Raw genomic sequence first — 25,067 nt, forward strand, 5'->3', positions numbered from 1 at the left:
CGGCTACAGCGCGGCCAGTGTGCGAAAGCATGATTTACTGCGCACTGATCGGTGCCCTGTTGCACAAATGTATTGAGAGTGGTGTTTTCTTTTAACTAGAGCCGTTTTTGCCCTAGTTGTTATACCATGCAAAAGTGTACATGTCACGGTGCAAATGTTTTCTAATATGGCTCCTGTTGTTTTCCCTAAGGCAAATTTTGCCCTAGTGCTAATACTGTGTGACTTTTCACTTGCACCTGTGCAATGTTTCTGTAATCTGGCCTCTGATCGTTTACACATTTTGGGAGATAGTTGGTTTAGGCAAGGGGCGTGTGGGGGAGAGGAGCAGCATTATAATCAATGATAGAAGTGTACCAAAAAAGTAGTAGTGAGACAAGTTGGGGGATAGACTGGGAAAGAAAGAAGCAACTTGCAAAACATTTTTCAAGGGTTCAGTCATGCTGTTCACAGCCAATTGAGTTGAAATAGATTTCAGTTTAGCTGAAACTGATATCTGGTGGTAAAGTGCAGAAGGGTTCTTTAACCTCATAAATAACAGTTCTGGAATAGTGAAAATAGTGGGAAAAAGTAGTGTAGCTGTTGGCAGTAAAAAATAAAATTAGTGGAACACCGCTACCGACCATTCCCGCTCACTTCGACCTTCGACCACTGATTATAATGCAGAACAATAACAGTAGGTGCAGTTCAAATGGCCCACGGGTGGGAGGAGCAGGAGACGCAAGGGGCTGTTACCCAAGTCTAGATCAAAGACCCTGTTCTCCAGAGAATGTTACAAAGGTGCAATCGCATAGCTTTCCGTCTATAGGGCTAACGTGCCAAGAGCAGCTACGCGCAACTGCAGAATACAGGAGACATCAGCCAAGGCAGCTGATTTAGGCACAGTGTAAAACTGATTAAGTACACGTCCAGATTTATTTTGAAACTGAACCATCAGGAGGCGAGAGTGCAAAGGATTTTTGAAAGAGAACACTTTCACGTTTGCTCTAGGACTGAAGAGGGATTCCCTCAGAGTCACTATACATTCCCTCCATGCCACCCCTCCAGCAGTGTTTAGTGTTTTGCCACCTTATTTCTTTTCCCGTAAGGTCGCCACTGCAAGAGGCTTGGAAATGGTGGACGTGAGAAGCCGGGGTGCACAGTGCTTTCTCGCCTTCTGGATGATGGGCTGAGTAGTGTGGGCTCCCCTTTGCTCTTGTTTCCTAACCCCTAAACTATGGAATTAATTGCAGAGCAGTTGTGTTGTGGAAAAAATCATAGGCCGTAGGCATTTATTTTCTACAGAAAATACAGAAAAAACATAAAAAAAACACTTAAAATAATATGTGAGTTTTTTGACTGCCACGTGTGTCCCCCCCTTGCTTCTCTTGGTGTTTTTCCTTTATCAAGTGTTGTCCTCTGTCTTTAAATTATCCCTTTTTCTTGATTATTTCCGCCCCAGTTGTGTCTGCTGTGAATAGTGTTGCTTCCCCTTTAAAATTCCTTCCTTGCTTCCTCCCCAGCCGGGCCTGGCAGTGCTGTTTGTTGCTGCCCCTTTAAGGCTTGTGTTTCTTTAAATATGCCCGCCCCCTTTCGCCGCTCGTTTATTGTTCTTGGCTGACCGTTGCAGCCCCTTCTTACCTCTGCCCCTGCGTCTCCATTACTGTCCCCGCCGTGCCGTGCTGATGGTCCGCGACCTCCTCCCTGCTCCGCCGCAGCTTGTCTTCTCTAGGTGGGTGTGCCCTCTCAACTCAGGGTGCCTGATGCAGCTTGCAGCTCGTCCGGATCCCGCAGCGGCTCTCCCGCCGACCTCCATCTGGTTTCTCAACGCGGCTCCTCGGCTGCTTCCCTAACGGTCCTCCAGCTGGGCTGAAACTTCAGGAGGCGTTTCCCTTGCAGCAGGCCTTCTCCTGATCTCCTCAAGGGCCCGACGAGGCGGTCTTGCCCTCTCCACTCTGGGCACCTGATGCAGCTCGTACGGATCCCTAAGCGGCTCTCCCGCCAACCTCCAGCTAGCTTCTCAACGCAGCTCCTCAGCTGTTTCTCCAACGGTCCTCCAGCTGGGCTGAATCTCCTGTTCAAGGCCCCAACGAGGCGGTCTTCCAGTTTCACCGAGCAAAAGGTAAGTGTTGCTCCTTCTCTGGGCGGCTAATGCAAGTTTGGCCACTCAAGTTGAGGGGAAAAACAAAATGCAAAATGTTTCTTCTCCCCCTTTTCCAGGCCCTAGGAGCTTACCCGAATGAAGTGAGCTCCTTACCTGGTTTGTGCTTTTCCCTTCTTTTTAGGGCACTACTTATACTCCCAGGCCCCTTTGTTCTTCCCTTGGGGGGCCGGACTTCCCCTGGCCCCCTGTTGCTTCCCCTCACACCTTTCCCTGGTGTTGTGTGTTGTTTCCTGGCAACGCTGGGGTGGGGGTGCCTCCTGGCTGCCCCTCCCTTCAGCTTTCGCGCCGTTTTTCCCCCACCCCGCGCCTAACCCCCCAGGCCCTCCATCGTAACGTACTTTGTACAGCCTGGGGCCTGGGGCATTTGACCATGGGCCAGTGTTGCAATAGACTCCATGAGTGCAAGCTAGTGTGTGTCTTGAATTCTATGCAAAATGCCACAGGAAGAAAATGCAAGGCGATCAGCGACGGGTGAATTCTAGGCGAGACGCCACAGGAAGAAAATACAAGCAGGGACATCATTTCAGCAAAATGCCAGGGGTAGCGGAAGTGACATCACATGACCCTTGACCCCCTGATGACATCACAGGAAGTGTTGTCATTTGACCCTGCCCCAAAGTGATAGTGACGGAACACAACATTACACCCGTTGACAAAACAGGAAGTGGCATCACATAGCATTGTACACTACGAAAAATATAGTTACTATATCACTATAATATGATGTACATTCATACAAGAATGGATCGCCATATGTATCATTAAGATCAGTGTGTATAGGCCCATATTACCAAATTACTGTGAATGCAAGCAGACGTCCAGGACCAAATGATAATGATGTGTTATTATATAGCACTTACGCTTAAGCGCTTGATATAGAAAAAATATACACCCAATATCACCCAACCTGTGTTGGTACTCATTTATCGACCTAAGAAGGATGACAGGCTGAGTTGAGGCATTTAAGAACAGACTAAATCAATGACTCACCCCCTGAAGTGTGCCTGAAATAAACATTTAATGAGTCTAGCAATTATTGTATAGAATTCCAAAAAGACACATTATTTGGTATTCCTATTCTTTCTTATTTAGGTTTGGTGCTGAAAGTGTTAGACTTGTGGCCCTCCTGTTCTTATTTTACTTCTTTTTTTTTAAGGGGCCTGGACAAGAAAGCAAGCCACCCCAGAAGTAAAAAGTGACATGGTGCTGGCCACAGCCCAGGAGCTTGCATTACAAAAAATAAAAATAAAAAAACATTTTTTTTTTTTAGAGGTCGCAAGGGAGACCAAAAGTTGCGACCCCTGGTGACCCCCAAATGCCGTCCCTGAATGCAAGGCAATCAGCGCCAGGTGAATTCTACGCGAGACGCCTGACGCCACAGGAAGAAAATGCAAGGCGATCAGCGCCGGGTGATGCGAGACGCCACAGATAGAAAATACAAAGCGATCTCTGCAGGGTGAATTCTAGGCGAGACGTCACAGGAAGAAAATACAAGGTGATCAGCGCCAGATGCCACAGAAAGAAAATGCAAGGTGATCAGCGCCAGATGCCACAGAAAGAAAATGCAAGGCGATCAGCACCGGATGATGCGAGACGCCACAGATAGAAAATGCAAGGCGATCAGCGCTGGATGATGCAAGACGCGACAGATAGAAAACGAAGGGCGATCAGCGCCTGGGCGATGTGGTCATGAGGTTTCTAGCCCAGGATCAGTCTGGCCGCCTTGTTTTGTGTTGTCTGGAGTTGAATGTGTAAAATGTCCAGGGAGACCCTAGTAGAGACTGTGGAAATAGTCTAGGTGCAGGGTCGGACCGGGGCATAACATTGTCTCAGGCACCAATGAAAAAGTGGCCCACAGTTGCAAATGGCAATTCACTCCTTTTGTGACAGACTGAGTAGTACCCAAGGGGGAGGTTTTTGTTAAAATGTGATGCAAATTGTGCATTTTAAAGAATATTTATTCAGTCACACTGGTTAAAACTACTAGTCGCATGGAAAAGTAACTTATCACGCTGGCCCTCATCGGCCAACGAAGTGGGCCACTTTGATCAGAAAAACTGGCCCACACCAGAATTTTGCATTTTTGGTTCAGGCATTGGCCTATTTCCCCCATAGGCCAGTCCGAGCCTGTCTAGGTGCTAAGGTTACTTGAACTCCCTCAAACATGTTCAAAGGAGGGAGAATGCGTCCAATGTAGGTGGAAGTGGGACTTCTTTGCGACCTCGTGGATCTCTTCAGAGAAAGTAAGGAGCCCATCAAATACCACACTGTTTTTTTCTGAATAGGTAGGGATGTATAGATTGAGGGTGCCTGCAAAGCGCTTAATACCTCTTTCAGGTTGTTTGAAAGCGTTATGGGGATAGGGGAATAGTAGGGAGGGGAGGCATTTAATTGATCTATTCTGGAGTCTGTCATGTGGTAAAGAGTTATTTCCTGTTTATTATGTGGTAAAATAGTTATGTTATGTATAGCCTTCTCAAGGCATTTAGTCAAATGTATCGATTGACCCTTCTTCTATCCACACTATAGGCTTCTCAGTGCAGGGGCTCTGTTTAGACCAATGTATCGATTGAGCCTCTACTATCCACACTATAGGCTTCTCAGTGCAGTGGCTCTGTTTAGACGAATGTATCGATTGAGCCTGTCGCTATCCACACTATAGGCTTCTCAGTGCATTTAGCCAAATGTATCGATTGAGCCTTCCTCTATCCACACTATAGGCTTCTCAGTGCAGGGGGTCAGTTTAGTCCGATGTATCGATTGAGCCTGTCGCTATCCACACTATAGGCTTCTCAGTGCATTTAGCCAAATGTATCAATTGACCCTTCTTCTATCCACACTATAGGCTTCTCAGTGCAGGGGGTCAGTTTAGTCCGATGTGTCGATTGAGCCTGTCGCTATCCACACTATAGGTTTCTCATTGCATTTAGTCCAATGTATCGATTGAGCCTTCCACTATCCATGCTCTAGGCTTCTCAGTGCATGGGCTCTGTTTAGTCCAATGTATCGATTGAGCCTCTACTATCCACACTATAGGCATCTCAGTGCAGGGGGTCAGTTTAGTCCAATATATCGATTGAGCCTTCCGCTATCCACACTAAAAGCTCCTCAGTGCAGGGGGTCAGTTTAGTCCAATATATTGATTGAGGCTTCCACTATCCACACTATAGGCTTCTCATTGCATTTAGTCCAATGTATCGATTGAGCCTTTCGCTATCCACACTATAGGCTTCTCAGTGCAGGGGCTCAGTTTAGACCAATGTATCGATTGCGTCTTCCACTATCCACACTATAGGCTTCTCAGTGCAGGGGCTCTGTTTAGACCAATTTATTGATATAGCCTGTCGCTATCCACATTATAGGCTTCTTAGTGCAGGGGCTCTGTTCAGACCAATGTATCGATTGAGCCTGTCGCTATCCACACTATAGGTTTCTCATTGCATTTAGTCCAATGTATCGATTGAGCCTTCCACTATCCATGCTCTAGGCTTCTCAGTGCATGGGCTCTGTTTAGTCCAATGTATCAATTGAGCCTCTACTATCCACACTATAGGCATCTCAGTGCAGGGGGTCAGTTTAGTCCAATATATCGATTGAGCCTTCCGCTATCCACACTAAAAGCTCCTCAGTGCAGGGGGTCAGTTTAGTCCAATATATTGATTGAGGCTTCCACTATCCACACTATAGGCTTCTCATTGCATTTAGTCCAATATATCGATTGAGCCTTTCGCTATCCACACTATAGGCTTCTCAGTGCATGGGCTGTTTAGTCCAATGTACCGATTGAGCCACTACTATCCACACTATAGGCATCTCAGTGCAGGGGGTCAGTTTAGTCCAATATATCGATTGAGCTTTCCGCTATCCACACTAAAAGCTCCTCAGTGCAGGGGGTCAGTTTAGTCCAATATATTGATTGAAGCTTCCACTATCCACACTATAGGCTTCTCAGTGCAGGGGCAGTACTGATGATGGTAGGTGTAGTTTAGTTTAGTTTAGTTTAGTTTAGTTTCTTTATTTATACCGCGCGCCGAACCCTGGGGTAACTGGGCGCTGGAGACTTAGATGCAATTACAACATGGCAGGACTTAGATGCAGTTACAACATGTCAGGAATATACAAAATACAATAATACAATATACAATAATACAAGACTGAGAAATAACAGCAATAAGTGTGGCAGGAATATACAATATACAATAATACAAGACTGAGAAATAACAGCAATAAGTGTGGGAGACAAGGATATGGAAGACCAGGTTGCAGGCTGGTCGACAGGGGCATGCGGAGAGGAAGTACATTAGGCAGAGTTTCTGTTGGAAAGCCAAGTTTTAGTTTTGGCTCTAAAAGTCCAAAAGGAGGGTTCTGTTCGGAGGGTTAGCGGCATAGAGTTCCATAGTTTGGCAGCTAGGACCGGGAAGCTGGCGCCGCCGGCTTTTTTCAGGGCAAATTTGGGAACGGAGAGGCAGTGTGAGTATGGCGTTCTGGTTGGTCTAGTTGAGGTGTAGTTGTGGAACTTGTCTGCCAGGTATTTGGGTGCATCATTGGAGCAGCATTTATGGACAATGACAAAGGGATCTGAGGGGGATTCTGTCTCGTACCGGAAGCCAGTGAGCATCTTGCCTGATGCTGGAGATGTGGGCGTGTCGTGGGATACTGAGGGCGGCTCTGAGGGCATTATTTTGAAACACCTGTAGTTTGTTCAGGTTGCGTTCTGACGTGCCGAGAAAGAGTGTATGGCAGTAGTCAATTTTTGAGAGCACTAGTGCTCTGGCTAGCGTAATGCAGCTGGAGGCAGAAAGGAAGGGTTTGCAGGCGTTGATAAGCTTATTTGTGTAAGCTGTGGATGAGGCTGTGGCATTTACCTGTCTTTTGAGCGAGAGAGTGGAGTCTAGATAAACCCCAAGGGTTTTAATTTCTTTGGCAACTGTGATTTGGTTACCGTCTATGTTGATGGACGCGTAACGGGGGTCTAGTTTGTTTAGCCGTGGTTGGGAGCCGACAAGAAGGAGCTCAGTTTTCTCATCGTTGAGGCATAGCCCGTGCTCTGCCATCCAGGCTTGGATCTCCAAGTATAGATTGTTGATTCTGGTGGAGTCCTCGTCATAGCACCCTGATAGGGTGATGAGAACCTGGGTGTCGTCAGCATAGTTTGTGTATGTGACACCCAGGTTGTCTAGGCGGTCAAACAATAGCTTCGTGAAGATATTGTATAGGGTCGGCGAGACGCACAAGCCTTGAGGGACGCCGCATGTGATGGGGACAGGGAGTGCTGAGGCCCCCGGGGAGAAGACCTGGGTGGTTCGGTTGGTTAGGAAGGATTGGATCCAGGCAATCGCCTGATTAGAGAAGGCCGCTGACGTCATCAGATGTTCTGTGAGGATCTGATGGTCGACGAGGTCGAAGGCTGCTGATAGATCTAGTAACAAGAGAATGGCTATATTACCCTTGTCCTTTGCCTCGTCCATCTGGATTTATAGGTCCAGTAGGGCTGACTATGTTCCGTGCCTTGGCCTGAAACCAGATTGTCTGAGACCCAGGAGGTTGTTGTCTTCCAGGTGCTTCTGTATTTGCAGGTAAGCCACTCTGTCTAAGATCTTTAGGATGTAGGGAACGGTGGTGATTGGCCTGTAGTTGGTTGGGTTATTGGGGTCTAGACTAGGTTTTTTTAGCAGTGGCATGACCCAGGCCTCCTTGAGTGTGCTAGGCACTGAGCTTGATTTGAAGGATGTGTTGATAAGGGCTGTTATGAAGGGGGCCAGCATGTTGGCGCCTTCCTGGATGATGGGGGCTGGGCATGAGTCCCCTTGTCATCTAGAGGGTTTGAGGCCCTTAATGATGCTTTCTACTTCTTTAGTGGATACTGGTGAGAAGGAGAAGGGGGGGCAGGTAGGTGTTTTGGGAGTAGTGGACGGTAGATGGTGGTTTGTTTTTTTGATTAGGTTAAGCTTTTTCTGTTCGATTTTGGATTGTAACATGGTGATTTTGTCTGCTAGTGCTTTTTAAATCCTCTCACACCAGTCTGCATCTTTCACGCAGGTTTCTGCCAGATTGGGGGGGGATTCAAGCTCTCTGAGGATATTGAAAAGCTCTTTTGTTTTGGATTTGGCGCTCTCAATTCTGTAGTCATATGTCTCTTTTTTGGCCTTGAGGATGGCAGTTTTGTAGGTGGTGGCTGCTATTGAGAGTTGTGTTTTGTTGGAGGGGTTGGGAGTTTTTCTCCAGGTGGCTTCTGCGGCTCGTTTGGAGTTTCGGAGGATTTTTAGCTCTGGTGTGAACCATTTGTTCATGTGGGCTGCCGGTTTGGCTTTGGTGAGTTTGAGTGGGGCGATGGTGTCAACTGCTGATTCAAGTGTTTTGTTGTATAAGTCAGCAAGTTTCTCCGCGTCTAGGTTGACATAGTTTGTGGGGGTAAGGATGTTGTCTAAGAGTGGGCTGAGGTTTTGTAAGGTAATGTTGCGGTTATTTCTGCTGAGGGCTTGGGGGATGATGGGGTTAGGAGTGTTTGGTTGTGGTTTCCCTTGGATGGAGAAGGAGATGGCGTGGTGGTCAGACCATGCAGTTTGCTCGTTTTTTGTGATGGTCGTAGAGCACTTGAGATCCGCTAGGCAGTCCAGGGTCCTACCTTTGTTGTGGGTGGGGTCTGTGATTCTGAGCTTGAACCCTAGTTGGGAGATGGTGCTTTCCAGGGAGAGTGCATTGGCATCGTTTGGGTCACCGAGGCCGAGGTTGAGGTCGCCAAGGAGGATGATTTGCGATCCTGTTTTGGTATTGGTGGTCAGGTCAGATATCTCTTCCTCGAATGTGGTGATGGGGCCTGGGGGTCTGTAGAGGAGGTGTAATAGTACGGTTTGAGTAGCTGAGAGTTGAAGCTTGGCTGACAGAAGTTCTGCAGACCGGAAGCTAGGCGGTGGGGTTAATCTGAGGCCAAGGGATGTTTTGGCGATGAAGGCTACTCCTCCTCCTTTGCCTATGTCCCGGTCTTTCCTCAGTATTGAGTAGCCTTCTGGGATGGCGAGGGAAAGCGCTGGGCCTGCTGCTTGGTGCAGCCAGGTTTCAGTGATAGCCAGGAAGTGCAGGTTGTTAGCAGAGATGAAGTCTGCGATATCTAGCGCATGGGCGACCAGGGAGCGGGCATTGATGAGGGCGCCCTTGATCAGCGGCTGTTTGGATGTGCTCAGGGGGCTGTTTGGGTGATGTTCAAGATTTGGGCGGCGTTAGCTAGATTGTGCGCGGGAAGTGTTTTTTGGTGAGTGTGGGAGGGGGTTATGAACCGAGAGCCGAGTCTCAGGTTTCTGTTTTTCAATGTGCATGGGTTCCAGGGAGAGGGTGGAGCAGCAAATCGGCGGATCCATTCTATGGGGCTGAGGGTGCCGTTAGGCTGGTCAGTGTGTTGGGTCTCGAAGAAACCCATAGTCGAGGTGTATGGAGGATGTTGGGTTGGGTGTGATTGAGGTCGAGGTTTGTGGTGGGTGATGTTGTTGTGGTAGAGCAGTGTAAAGTTTGATACTGACAGAGAAGCAGTGGTTTCCGGTTTAAAGATTTGTTTAGGGCTAGATATGACGTAATTCAAATTAACAGATTTAAAAAAGAAAAATATGCATTGGCACTTTAAAATAAAACAGGGTTACACAATACAATCAAATCAGAATTCTTTAAAGGTAAAACAGCAATAAACATACATTATTGAGTAAACAACACATGCAGAGCTTGTGAGAACCGGATCATATTCATTGATATTTTACGGCTTTACAATTCGGGATGCAGGACAGTTTTGAGCAAAACGAGGGGGGCATTTCATTGAGGGTCAGTCTAATGGCAGACACGCCGGGCTTCCCTTCTGACACGAGCGTATTTTGGAACAGTAATCCGTTTTTCTTGGAGGATACTGGTGCACAACTATGGTCCCTCATGGCCGTAAACAGTTTAGGTTTCTAGGATATCCATCAGCAATGTCCATGAGAAAAATGTCCATACAATGGATCCATTCGGGAAATCATGTATATATTAGGAGTCCTCTGGTGAGAGCTTGGCAAGACCAACCTGTAGTGCTATGCAGCGTTTCCCTTAAAGAAGACCTGACCCTCACATTGCAAGATGGGACAGGGCAGACTGGCTTCTCTTTTAGGAGGGCAGAGGACTGGTCCTAAAGTACAGCTCACGCACATACCAGCCCCAATAAATCAAGGTCCGCACAGTATATTGCTAGAAATATACTTCTTTATATGAAGTTGTGCATCAGAAAATAATATTTATATAATACTGCTAAGTACCTTAACGCATTTAGAAAACTGTAACGTGTGCCAAAGAATCTCACACAACAATCTAAACAGGTATTTAGGTAAGGACGTTTAGTTAGTTTAGAAGGTTAGAAAGGTTGTCCATAAACTTTAAAAAGGACAGGGGCCCTCATTACGACCCTGGCGGAGATCGTGGTGCAATATGCACCATGGAGCACGGCGGAAAGCTGCCGATACCGCCATGGGGGTTGGCGGATTTACCGCCCCATTCCGACCTTGGCGGGGCGGTAAATCCCCATTCCCCATTTTACCCTTCCCCATTCCCATTTTTGCCCCATAGGGTATAATGGGAGTGGGGAAGGCGTTAATTACGCCACCGTAAAATACGGTGGCGTAATTAACAACAAGGTCCCGTAGCGCCATGGATTTCTCCGCCCGGAAAAACCAGGCGGAAACCGCTCCATGGCGCTACGGGAACTCGTAGTAGGGCGGACGGGTCCGCCGCGAATACCGCTGGCGTAAACCCACTCCGCCAGGGTCGTAATGAGGCCCAGGGTCAGTAGGCTGCTCCCGCTTTTAGTCCACATGCATGCAAGTGTTGCTAGAGTTTGGGCGCAGTTGCAGAGGAGGTATCCTTCTGGCTGCCTATAATGGAACAGCAATTCATCAGGGATTCATTAATATCACCTACCTGGGGCAACCCACCGGAGGTGATCGAGACCCGGGTCCGATGGACAGACACCCCTGAAAGGAATGATGCCCTGGTGACCCACAAGGTTGGAAGCAGACAGGGTTGCAGTGGCATTACCTGGGAAGATCTGCACACGGAGCCCGCGAAGACTGAGGATGGACGCCAGCCATGGATTTAAGGCCTGAGGACTCCACATATGTGGAACCGGCTTTCTGCAGATCGTGGTTCTAGTTCCTGATCCAAAGAGGATGAAACCATACCAGCGGGATACACCCAAAGATACAGGAGAGGTCAGCACGCTCACACGAGACATCTCTTGCAGTCGCAGCAATACACCATGAGACAGGATAGTGATGCTCTGCTCAGAAGAAAGGGCTGCAGGACAAGATGCAGGAGGGTCCCTCGAGGAAGGACAGCTGCAGAGGCGCCGACCAGGATGTCCCACAAAGTATCAGCAGTAAGCCTTTCAGATTCTAGCAGCCAGCCGGGCATCCACGTATCTCCTACTAGAAGTACAGTGCTCAGAGCTTTTAGGGGTGCACAGGGGGCTTCTGGGGCGGAGGATACAGCTGTCTCCACCTGGTCCGAAGGTGGGAGAGCCTAAAGTAGGATTCCCTGTGACAGAAGAGAGGCAGCGCTATGCTTCTGTAGGCTGAGGAGTCAGCAGCACAGAGGTTGATGGAGGGGTCTGTAAAACCCTCACCCAGTGAAAAGGAACAAGTTACTTACCTGTAACTGTTGTTCTCCAGCATGGGGTCTGGCAGGGATTCACATGCTCATGAATACATAGCAGTATACACATGCACAACCACGGGAGGTGGCAACAGGATCAACATTAAGCAATACAACAACTCAACATTAAGCATCTCTTACCTCCTCACCAGGCTCACCTTAAGCGAACAGGTTGCGCAGCACTGCTTGGCCGACCCTGGACTCCTCCCTGGAGTCCCGATGAACGCAGTAGAATCTTGTGAAGGTGTGCGTTGACCTCCACGTAGCAGCCTTGCAGATGTCCAGCAGGGGCACACCAGACAGGAACGCCGTGGTAGCAGCGATCGCTCTGGTCGAATGGGCTCTCGGACGGCCGGGCAGCGGTCTGTTTGCCAACCGGTGACAATGCATGATGCAGCCGGAGAGCCATCTGGAAATGGAAGCCTTCGAGAGAGCCTTCCCTTGATTCACAGGTCCAAAGTTCACAAACAGCTGTGATGTCTCCCGAAAACTCTTCGTGCGGTCCACGTAGAACTTCAGCGCTCTAACCACATCCAGCGAGTGCAAAGTCCTCTCGGCCGGAGACGAAGGCAACGGGAAGAAAACTGGCAACACCAAGGGCTCGTTGAGGTGGAAGTCCGACGGCACCTTGGGCATAAAGGAGGGGTGCGTCCTCAGCACCACCCTCGTGTCGTGAAAAGTCAAGTATGGGGCCTTGCAAGATAGGGCCTGTATCTCTCCCACTCGTCGTGCGGAGGTGATGGCCACAAGAAATGCTGTCTTCCACGACAGGAACTTCAACGGCGCCGAATGCATAGGCTCGAATGGGGCACCCAGGAGCCTGGTCAGCACCACGTTGAGCTCCCACGCCGGGGCAGGGGCCTTCACCGGCGGGAACGATCGGAATAGTCCCTTCATAAATTCCTTCACTAGGCGATGAGACCACAAGGACGCCCGTCCTGTAGTTCTGGTGTATCGGGAAATGGCAGCCAGATGTATCTTGATCGAGGCGTGAGCCAGTCCAGCTTTGGCCAGCGAGAGTAGGTACAGCAATACTTCAGGGGCCGTAATCCGCAGATGGTTAATCTTTTGTGCACGGTACCAGACAGCGAACCTCTTCCACTTATGTCCATAGCATTTGAGAGTTGAGGACGCCATGGCTTTTGCAAGAACCTCTCTGCAGCCAGCCAGGATATCGTATCCTCCAAACTCTAGTGCTGCAGGAGCCAAGCCTGCAAGTTCAGCGACTCCGGGTCGTGATGGAGAATGGCGCCTCCTTCTCTGGAGAGAAGATCCACGTCCGTCGCCAGCTTGATAGGTGGGGACGCTGACAAGTCCAGAAGGTCCGGGAACCGGATCTGTCTCGGCTACGCCGGTGCGACAAGGATCATCCTGCACCTGGACCTCTTGAGCTGGTTGACGAGACGGAGCAGCAACGGCAATGGGGGTCACGCGTACAGGAACAGGCCGTCCCAAGGGAACGAGAAAGCATCGCCCATGCTCCTCAGTTGTGCGAACCTGCTGGCGAACCTCTGGCACTTGGAGTTTGTCGCCGTCGCGAACAGGTCGATCTGGCGTTTGCCCCACCGTTGAAAAAGCCGATCCGCCTGGTCCTGGCGTAGTTCCCACTCGTGACACGAGCGCAGATTCCTGCTGAGTGAGTCGGCGAGGGTGTTTTTTATTCCTGCCAGGTGGAAGGGAACCAGAAACATCCCCTGGGCGACGGCCCAGTGCCACAGATCCTGGGCCTCCTTGGATAGGGCTGGGGATCTGGTGCCTCCCTGCTTCCGGATGTAGAACATCGTGGTGGTGTTGTCGGTGAAGATCCTCACCACTTTGTTCTTGAGAGACGGAAGGAACGATTTGAGCGCCCAGAACACTGCTCGTAGCTCCAGGATGTTGATGTGAAGAGATCTCTCCTCCGGGAGCCAGAGGCCTCTTGCGTGGAGATCTCCGGTGTAGGCCCCCCATCCCTCCAGGGAGGCGTCCGTCGTTACCGTCTCCTGATACGCCGGTGCCTGAAAGTCCATGCCTGCTGCGAGGTGCGCACAGGCACCCCACCATAGAATCGCCCGACGGAACTTCTCGTCGAGCGGGATCCTGTCTTCGAAGCTGCCCGCCACTTGAATCCAGCGGGCGTTGAGGAACTCTTGTAGCGGACGCATCCAAAGTCTGCAAAGGGGCACAAGGTAGATGCCTAAGGACATCATTCCGAGGAGGGACTTGATGGACCTCACTCTGGCCACATCTGTGGCTAACAGGCGCTGCACCTTGCCCAAAATGGCCTTTGTCCTTTCTTCCGACGGAGATGCCAATTGCTTCACTGTATCGAGCTTCGCTCCCGGAAACAGTGCCACCTGCGACGGGACCAGATGGGATTTGGGGTAGTTGATGGCGAATCCCAGCTCTGTGAGCAGGCGGACGGTCCTCGCTGTGTGTTCGACGGCGAGTTCTCTTGACCTTGCACGGATTATCCAGTCATCCAGGTAGGGGTAGACGTGGATCCCTTGCAGGCACAGCCGCGCCGCCACAGGTGCGAGGCACTTGGTGAACTCCCTGGGTGCCGACTTTAATCCGAACGGCAGGGCTCTGAATTGGTAGTGACGCCCCTAGACTACGAATCTGAGGAACATTCTATGTCCTTTTAGAATGGGGATGTGGAAGTGAGCATCCTCCAGGTCCAGTGACGATAGGAAATCACCCTCCTCCAGCTGTCCCAGCACATGCTGGAGGGTGACATCCTGAATTTCTGTGCCTTGATGTACTTGTTCAACCGACGCAGGTCCAGGATGGGGCGCCAACCGCCTGTCTTCTTTCTGACGAGGAAGTATCTTGAGTATACTCCGGAGCCCCGGAGCCTCTTGGGGACGAGCTCGATGGCACCCTTCTTGAGCATCGCCCTTACCTCCAACAGCAGTTGAGGAACGTGATTCTCCTTCCTAGCCATGGGAGGAATGTGAAGACACTTCTTTTGAAATTCCAGCGAGTGTCCGTGGGCCAGGGTGTCCAGCACCCAACGGTCGGTGGAGATGGACTCCCACACGCTGACGAACTTCGTCAGCCGGCCTCCCACCGGGGTGCTTCGGTGGGGGCCCGACGCCACGGCCGGTTCAGTCCTACTTGGAAGAGGCCTTGCCACCTTGGCCTCCTTGCCGACGGCGGCGAGACCCTCCTTGCTTGCCGGGGCCTCTGTAGGGCTCCTGGGACGAGGAGCAGGCCGCCTGGCGGTAAGTAGAAGAGCCACCGCTGGATCCCTTGGAGGCTCCCTGTCTGCCTCCAGCGCTCCGAAAGGGCCGCCCTTGCTGAAGGACTACTAGGGCCTGGGCTGTTTCCATGTCTGTCTTGATGGCCTGGAGGGACTCATCCACTGTCTTTCCAAACAGGTTGTTGCCGTCGAACGGCATGTCCAACACTCTGGTCTGGAAGTCCATCGCCTTGAGCCATCCTCGTCGTCGGAGGCAAACCCTGTTGCCCAGTTGGTGAAATCCGGTATCGGCAATGTCCGTTGCCACCGTTATGGCATGATCCAACACCACCTCACCCTCCTGCAGAATCTGTAGGGCCTCCGCCCTCTTGTCGTCCGGTAAGAAGTCTAGTAGAGGAGCTATCTTGAACCAAAGCTCCCTGTCGTAACGGGCCACAATCGCTAAGGCATTGGCCGCCTTAATCGTTGCCGTCGACGAGATGACTCGTCGTCCCATGGAGTCCAACTTCTTGCCCTCGCTGTCCGGTGGGGAAGTGGAAATTGAAGCCGCCGCACCCGCTGCTTTCTTCTTGGCCGCTGCCGAGACGACAGAGTCCGGTGTGGGCTGGGCCCTGAGGCACAAGGGGGCAGCATCGGGGACCCGGTACTTCTTCTTGTACCTGTCCCTCTTGGCGGGTGTCGTGGAAGGGTTCTTGAGGATAGCCAGCCCCTCGTCCCAGATGCCATCGAGCAACGGCACTGCGAGGACCGTCTTTCTCTTGGCCTCTCGTCGTTGGTAAAGAAAACCCTCCTTTTTCTGTTCCTCAGGGCAGAGCTGGAAGAGCTCGGATGTCCTGGCTATCATGGCGTGAAAAGAGCCAATTTCGTCGGGCGGAGAGGCCCGAGGGGGGGTGATGACGGGATGTCCGTTGTGTCATAGCCGCCGTCGTCGTCCGTCCCCGTCGCTGTATCCATCGTCGTATCCTCCCGAGGGTCCGGCGAGGGGGATGAGGGGTCCACAGACCTCGTGGGCACAAAGGGCAGAGCGGGTGGACTCTCCTCTGCTTGTTCGGAGGGCTTCCCGGCAGGGCCTGGTTCTGGATCCTCCGTCGGGGTCCGTGGTAACCTTGTCCTTATCTCAGTACATAAGGATTGGATCGCCAACAAAATGGCCACCGAGCTATCCTGGGGCTCGGTTAATGGCTGCGACGGACGGGATGGCTGCTCCACTGGGCCCTCGTCGTTGCCATCATAGCTATCTTCGATCACATCAGCGGGAACCTTCCCCTGGGATCGAACCTTCTCGAACCTCTCGTTGAGGCCTATGAACCTCTCGTTGAGGCCTTCCCCGGTTTCCACCGGATCCTCCTCGGAGGCTGAATCAGAGTCTGTAATGGCCACCAGCCCCCCTCTCTTTCCGCCGGGGTCTTCATGGAGGTCTTAACGCCGGTCTGGAAAAAGGATTCCCTCTGCGGTGGCAGGGAAACTCTGGGCCCCGAGGCTGCCTCCACTGGCGTAGTCTCTGTCGGCTACGCCAGGGCTGGTGCGACAACCTCGATAGAGGCCATTGCCGGGTGGATCAAGGCCCTCACCACTTTAGGTGCGTGCTGGGCCTTCGCTTTGGGGGGAGGGTCGTCGCCTCGCTCCCCCTCGGCTCCCTTCGAGATCGACCGGGGCCTCTCCAGAAGCTTCCCCGGGTTCTCAGACTTCCTCTTCCCCGAACCAGAGCGCTGGCTCGTGGTTGATCGTGCCGAGGAAGTCGCACCCTGCCTGGCAGCCGAGGAGCCCGACCTTTCGGCGCTCCCGGTGCCCGCGGACTCGTGGTGCTTGGCCTTCTGTTGGGCCCCCGTCGCCAGGGCACCCTCACAGGACTTAGAAGACTGCTCAGACTTTTTCTTCGCCTTCTCACCTGCTGTTCCCTTCTCCAGCCAGGCGGGACCGACGATCTTGCTTGGTCCGTTCCGACAGGTTCTTGCAGAATGCACAGTCCTTCTCCACGTGCGTCTTGTCTTCATGAAGGCAGTAGAGACATCTCGAATGCTCGTCCTCCTTGAAAACATTTTGCAATCCGCATCCTGAGCAACTCCTGAACAGCTTGGATCCGGGAGTCGAGCTTCCCTTGTCCTGGGCCATGTCCGTTGAGGTAGGCCACAGATCTTCTGGAATTCTCCAAGAAGCGTAACTCGACAAAAACTTCACCCTTGAGAGGCGTGGAAGAATTCCGAAACGGGTCCCCGTTATCGGAAGTAGTAACGGTTGAGATTGAGGCTCGATTAACTGAAAAAATGAGAAAAATCTCCTGAAAAAGCGCGAAAACGAAGTAAAAGCTCGAGAGCTAAAACACAAGGATGCCCAATACTTGAACGTGCGGTAAAAATCTGAGGATGGCTGCCAGGGGAGAGGCTTAGGTAGAGGGCAGTCATTGGTTGGGGGCAGTATGACCCAGAAATCAGTGATTGGTTACTACTAAGAAAGACAGATCAGAAACGAAACTGATACTGATTTTTTCTTTACCGAGGATTCCCGGCCTGACGACAGGGAATATTCATGAGCATGTGAATCCATGCCAGACCCCATGCTGGAGAACTGGATGCCATTCGCAACAAACATGGCAAAGCCAATGGCTTTGGAATTTGCAGCTGTTCATTGCATTTTATATTTTTGGGCATGAATTTGTGTTTGACCCATAATCAATGGGCTCATCTCAAAGAACATGCATGCTGAAGTGCTGGTCATCCCGTGACTATTCTTAGGTGAGCTCTTGTCCTCTTCTTGCTGAATAAATACTTACATTTTAAATCATCAGCTGAGGCACAAAGACACAGCCTGCAAAGTAAAGACGGCCCATAACATGATTGGTATCTCTACCATCCAGCATGGTACCATCAAGGTTACAACACACCTTCAACAATGTAACTGCCAACAATCTGTTAAATACAAGGCCAGAAAGTAGGAATGCACCAACCCGAAATAGAATACAGACATGCATGATATATGAGACCATGTGGAGGAAGGCAAGTGCTGTCCTGCGTCTGTAAGGGATGTAGTGGGGTATGCGGGCACTATATCTGTTTTGTGGCACAGACAATGGGCCGCATTCCGAGATTGGTGGTAGTCATGGCGCTATTTGCGCCATGACTGCCACCTATAACGGGTCCGGCACCGGTGTAGTTCAATGGGGACTTACCGGTGTAGTCCGACCCTGGCGGGACCGGTAAATCCCCATTGAACATGCCATTCCCCATTCCCATTGAGCCCCGATAGGGCTCAATGGGAATGGGGAAGGCGCTATTTACGGGCCTGCTAATGGCAGGCCTGTAATTAGCGGCCTGGTCCCCTAACGGGACCCGTAAGGGACGTGTGGTCCGACCAAACGTACCTTACAGGTCCCGTTAGGGGACCTCGGAATCGGGCGGGAGGGGATTACCGGCACTGGTCTCCTTACCGGTGCCCGTTATCCCCTACCGCCCGACTCGGAATGACCCCTAATGTCTCACAGGTGTGCTTTGTGTCCATTAAAAGAAAGGACATTGGGCCTCATTACAAGTTTGGTGGTATTTAAGCGGAATATCTGCCGAAATACCACCAAACGGGTTTACCGTTACTGCCACTTGGACGGCAGAATGACCGCCATGCAAGTGGCAGTACAGCGGTGTTAGTTCCCATTTATGGAGTCCTATAGATGGGGATTTCGGCAGAAATACAACCTGCAGTAATTTAACTGGCGGTAATTCTGCCGAAATGGCTGTTTATTTGCAGTAAGGTGGTGGAATTACCTCCAGCATTTTGCTGGAGGTTTTTGTTCCACCCCACCAGCAAAATCATAGTTGGATAGTGCAGTAATGCAGCAGTAACATACTAGGAGCAGCATACTGATGTCATCATGCGCTTGCAATAAGGAAGTCATTACGGGCTGCGCAGCTATCTTTCTAAACACTTGCATCGTGTACGGTTGCTCACGCACACTGAAATTGTACGGATCAAGGACTGAGACTTCTGCCTTTTTTGGTAAGTAGACTTACATGTGAGGATCTTTCATTTCATTCGCTCTTCAGAACTTCTTCTACACAGCATTTTACAGGTCCTTTTTTGACTTTTAGATTTTCAGATTAATTGGAGCAACACGCCATTTTGAGTGCTGGGCAACTACATCTAATTACCACAGGTACATTAACAGACTACAGTTGTACTATTTATAAGCCTTTTTTTTGGGATACTTGATGGAACACTTCTAGATGCCACTTAAGGATTGTCATATAAATGATCATTTTCTATTTTGTGCACATGTACACATGTATTACAGCATTAACAATATCCCCCTGTGGTACTGTAACTTTCTGTAGCTCAGGACATTAATGATGTTATGATTTTTACAGTATTTCATTCCCTACAATTGTATTTTGCCATTCAATCTTTCTATTGTTTGACATATGTTGAAAACTCTTACTCCTGATGAAGGGAATTAAGATCCCGAAACACGTTCAGTTTCTCACTGAGAAAATAAATAAGGGAATGCAGGGGACAATTGGACAACTCAGATTATTCAATGGAGTATTGAAAAACCGTTTATTGCTGTTATTGTGAGAAGTCCTCTCCAGTCTATCTTTTGAATTTTGAAAACTTTAGAACTGGCTTCTCCAGTAGTATGGTGTGCAAGGGACGGGGGTATCCTAACTTCTTTTGGATAGCATTGTCTCTAATACATGTGGGTATACAGCCTATGTGTCAAGCCTATCCCCTGCACCCGAACGTGCTTTGAACTTTGTCTATCATTCATTTAATATTTTCTACCGTCTGGTGAGCACTTGGATGTTTGTAAAAGTGAGTCTTAAATCCAAGAATGACCTGAAAGAGCATTCAGCGTCTGTGACATTACATGCTCAGAAAGTGGGTCCCAAAGCTCCAATTGGATTGATGTCATGTCCAATGCTTGATTGCGCAGGTCCGTAGAGCAGTCAGCCAGAGTGTCTTCAGATACACACCTTTTCGGCCCTCAATGATTGCACTGAGGTTCAGCATGCTGTTCTGAAGAGAGCTGCTGCCACGGATCTGCAACCCAAACTAACTCTCCCATAAGCCCCTGACATTCTATGTCGCTTCCGAATGCCCTCTTCATCAAGCTCCTAAAGCAAGCCTCGAGTGGATGTTTCCCGGACCCTCTCGCTGCATTTATTCGGCTGTCTTGGATTACCGGATCTCGACCCCTGATTGTTTTTCCTTGTTATTGCCAAACCAACATTGTAGACCTTCTGGCTGCCTCTTAGGACTGGATTTCTGCTGTCTGATTCCACACGGTGCCTTACTGCCTACAATCCTTTCCTGTTAGCTGTGTCCCTACCATTCCCTTGCTCATTCCTCACTCTTTGGCTTGTTTTTCTTCCTCCGGGCTGTGTTTCTGCATCCTTTCTACCTACTTCCTGGACTGTAGCTGCTTCCTTGTTCCTCTCCAGTACACCCTCCTTTCTTCCCTGTTACTGGAACACTGCCGCTACTCTGTCAACATTAGTCAACATTAGTCGAGACTTGTTTACCTCTACTCCTCTAAGTCTCTTAGCCATCTCCAGTTTCCCACACATCATCTGCCTGGACTATTTGGGCCTTATGTACTGTTGCCTTTCATCCACTTGCCATCAGGCTTCATTCTCCTGGGCCCATCTATCCCTTCCTTTTCTCTTCCCTGTGCCACTATGTAGCTTCTGCTTCTAGGCTTTGGAATAGGAGCCCTGCTTCTTGGAACACTATTGCAGTTGCTAGCTTTTATGTTATGTTTTATTTTGGGGAGGCAGTCCCTGCTGTGGCAGCTAAGGGGGATCAGCTGTCACTTATATGCTGCATTGTTGGAGGTAGTCCCTGCAGAGGACAAACTTCCCACTTTCTGAACTATTAGACCAAAATAAAGTTTGTTGTCTACAAACAGTAGGTCACCTTTTAATTTGTATGCATAAAACACACTGCTTGATTGAAATGGATGCATATATTTATAAAGCAAATGTAAGGAGAGGCAAACCTTATTTCCATCAATCATCATCCAGCTAATTTTTTTTTATGTTTAAAAGGTTACATTTCTATATTGTCTATTAAATGTTTACATATCTATCATGTACTTTACTTAGGACTACAACACTCCCATAATGCATTTGGCAGAGAAATGAATGCCGAGGCTGTTCAGATTGAATATAGGTGCCAAACCTTCTCAGCTGTACTCAACCTGCTACTCCATGAAAGATGTAATCTCTTGTTCTTTGCATGGATTGCATGGATATGGATGCATCTATGGGCTTCATGAAAACTTCATTGGTACTGAAATGGTTTAAACACTCAACTTGACAAAGCATTCGCAGCTGGGGTTGAGGAGACCCCCAGGACAGGTTTAGATACCCATGCCATTGGCAAGTGAGACTTTCAAGAAGACCGGTGCTAGTTTTTTATTTTCATAAACCCAGACTATGATCCATTTTAGTGCATGGAGGGTGGGTGTCTGTGTATCTCAGAGCTCGGTGTTGTTGCTGTGATATCTATCTTGCATGCTCTTGTAATTCTGCCCCCTCCTCCTTCCACTTTGTAGAACCCCCTTTTGAGGACTACATTCTCTTTGTGCAAAGAAACCCACGATCTACTTCGCCTGCTCCACTATAGTCTTACCTTTTCTGCGGGTTATTGTCCCAGGGAGAGCCACATTATCACAATTATCTCAGTAAAGAAATCCAGTAGTGCATGCTATTTTAATACTGACTGGGGAGCCTGTTGATTTAAACAATGTGCCTGGTAAATCCTTTTCTGGCCTCTTGAAAGGTGCTCATGCCTATTTAGATGGGTAATTCCTGTGTATCTATAAAGCAAAGGTCCAATTGTATAATTATTAAGGTGCCAACCCTTATGGGTTAATGGTTGTACTCAACATAGTACTTCATGAAATAATCAAACTCTAGAATTGTGTGTGCCTTGTGACCCCCTTCATCTACTCACCCTACCCCTTTAAACTGCCTCCTTGAAAAACGGCATGCATTCTTTATGCATTGCAACTTGTGCGCTACTTCACCCGTTGCACTCTCTACTTTTCACGTACTGAACAAGGCCTACAGAAATTGACACACAGGGCAGTGTTAAGGTGAAGTAGCTTTTTGGCACTGAGTGTAGCATTACAGAACTCCATCAGTGTCTCACAGTTCTGGCAATTTCTCTCACAGAGTATGCCATCTCTTACAACACCGGGAAAAAAGCACACCCAAAGAAGAGGATAATTTAGGAACAGAACGAGCGAGAAAGTTCTGTGGGGTGCTTTGTGGTACTGTACAGTACATGGTCAGGGCTGCTCTACCGTACCGTGTACTGTATTTGTATATGGGAAGTCCACCACTTTGTGTGGTTTTTGTGTGGTCTGAAAGAAAAGTAACATTCTCTACTCTTTGCTGTACATTTACGTGCCTGTCTGGGTTAATTGACTCGTTCCTTTAGGAGAATTTTAAAATAACTGTGACCCATCTCAAAACTCTGCTGTCCTCAATTCACAGGAATCAAGTTCCAAACTGAGTAATTTGCCATGCTTGGCAATCTCTAGTTTGGAAATGGCATATTGCAATGCGAGTTAGACTTTAGAGGTGTCCTGACTGACTAAGGGTAATTGGAGTGCATAGGGTGGCCGGACACCCCTAGCAGTCACCCCAGATAGAAGCAGAGTATACTTGGGCCCATTGGAAACTCCCATCCTTAAGAACGGAGGACTCAGCCATAGCGCAAAGGTACTGTCGTTTATTAGCAAACAAACAAAACAGGGATTACACCAGAAAAACAAAGTTCATCCAGAGCTCTCAGCTTATAAGCATGTTTAACCAGGTTTTATTCTGGTGTGATGTCACAAACACAGGTTCCCTTCTGGAAACCTATTGAATATTGTATTGGTCAGTTTTGGCAAGATATATATAAAGAATGTATGAGTTTGTTTAGGGATTGGCTGGCCATGTCCAGCGGCCCCTCCTGGGACCACCTCTGATAACCCCAATCTACAATGTTGCAGGGTTGTCAAAAGACCATTGGCCCTTGCACTTAATTATATCCCCATACTAAAGCTGAATTTGGATTGCACAGAGTGTGTCCCCCAACCCTGGGAGCCCAGACCATTCTCACACTGAATGTACCTCTTCAAGGTAATGAGAAAGAACATGGAGATGTGAAGCGTTCTCCAATGTTGCTATTCTCTGATCGCCCAAGCCTGTGAGAGTGCAGTCAGTTAACGAAACGCGGGCAACACTTGTATCTTTTTTTTCTGGCTCTCTGCGAACGGTCTCTCTGTCCGGGTCACGTGTGTCGAGACCACTGAATGAAGCCCTCCTGCCTGTAAATATGAGGATTTCAGCCTGCATTTCAGCAGGTGGCTCACTATCTCCGTAGCTGGAATTTTCCTGCTTACCCTTTGTCCTTGGCTGGATGTCCTGTTTCTACTTGCCTTGAGCTGCTACGATCATGCCAGCTTGTCTGTGTTTCTCCAACCTGTCTCCTTTCTTGCTGGGTCTGATGTCCTATAACTTCTATAGTGTCCCTCATGGCTTCTCCATGTTAGTGGCAGTTTAAGCATATGCAAGCTGTATATACACAAATTCTCTGCCTAAGTGAGTCATAAGCATGTGCTTCGTGCCTATGTGCAGTAACCTAGTGCAGGCCCGTGTAGCTTCATGAATGGATGGATATGTACTTCATGCATAAGCGCCCCTATGTTGTGATGTCAGTAATGACGTCATTGGTTTCTGGTTCTCCAGTCAGTCGACCTGATCGATCGATGTCAATTCCATATCGTCCAAATCATCAAATGGGTGCAGTCTGAATGGTTGGCTAAGAGAATACCGTTTTTCACGCCTGTGATACATCGATGACTGCGGATAGGCCTAAGAGTGAGGCACATCTATAGTTTCTTTGTCTTCGTGTAGATTTATGCAGGGGGCAATAGGGTCAGATTTGGCCCCCTGTCTACAGAAGGGAAGAAACTTTAGTTTGGTTCTGTGCTGTGTTAATGTAAAGTGTTTATGTTAATGTACAATACAGTAACAACGGGCTTCATTTACGAGGTTGGCGGTAACCCATAACACTGTTTCTGCCGCCTGAGATCTCAGTGCCACCAGGACATTACAAGTCTGGCAGCCCGGGATCCCAGGCGGCGGAAAGTGTAAGTCCCCCTTTCCCATAGAGTCCTATAGGACTCTATGGGAGTGGGGTTAATCTTGAGGGCGCCTGGCAGGGTCCTGATATACCCAGGTGGGTACAAGTATAAATATCAAAGAATCAGGATGAGAGATCCCAAATACAGCTGCGTGGTTTTGAACATATAATTTTATTTCAAAACACACATTTTTGTAGATGATTTCTCAATTATTTACACAACTTTTGATAAGCACGAAAGTGACAACGGACAGGTGTGATTATATACAATGGAAATACAGGTAAGTATCAACCTCTAAAATATCGAGGTAAAATCTCCACATAAGGGCACAGGCACAAATGACAGTAGGGTAGACTTACAACTAAACAAAGGGCAACCCGGGATGGAAAATAGTCCAGGGGGTGATTAACAAAAAAGTGTTCACAACACTATCTACAGTACATACACAAAAAGGGTTTATACAGTTGTGTCACAGGTGATCGACACTGAAGTGTTTCGGCTATGGGGGGCTGGATTCAAGCCCGTCATAGTGTTGGCCTTCATCAGGATGGACGCAAGATGTAGTTCTGTCCGTTTTATCTGTGGGTGAGATTGAAGCTGTGAGGATCTCAGGATATTGAAATGATTTAAGGATTATTTAATAATGGCTGAATGATGCCATGATGATACATCATGAGGTGTATCAGTATACAGCTTACCTTCTGCTGGTCCAATTTCACGCCTCCTCCTCATACCATCCCAGAGGAGTTCGATACCTTTGAGAAAATAGTCATCAAGACGATTACCACAGGATTAACACAAAAAAACATCTATCAGGATAACTTGAACAGGGAAGAAAGGAAATCCCTCAGCAACCTGAACTCGGACAAAACCATAACCATTAAACCAGCCGACAACGGAGGTGGGATTGTGGTCATGAACACCGAAGACTACAACAAAGAATGTCAGCG

The 25,067-nt window shown here is 49.0% G+C and overlaps 1 protein-coding gene across 1 annotated transcript in view; it reads left to right on the plus strand.

The window, feature by feature from the left end:
* The first annotated feature begins 1,614 nt into the window (after positions 1-1,614).
* Positions 1,615-25,067, plus strand: part of TRAF3IP1 (TRAF3 interacting protein 1) — a 1,297,461-nt gene continuing 1,274,008 nt past the window's right edge. Inside the window, exon 1 of the mRNA XM_069616014.1 lies at positions 1,615-2,098. Coding sequence (XP_069472115.1) covers positions 1,943-2,098 — 156 coding nt within the window. The 5' untranslated portion in view covers positions 1,615-1,942. The remainder of the gene's footprint in view (positions 2,099-25,067) is intronic.

The sequence above is a fragment of the Ambystoma mexicanum genome, chromosome 9, assembly GCF_040938575.1.
Source record: "Ambystoma mexicanum isolate Mex_15411 chromosome 9, UKY_AmexF1_1, whole genome shotgun sequence".
NCBI lineage: Eukaryota > Metazoa > Chordata > Amphibia > Caudata > Ambystomatidae > Ambystoma > Ambystoma mexicanum.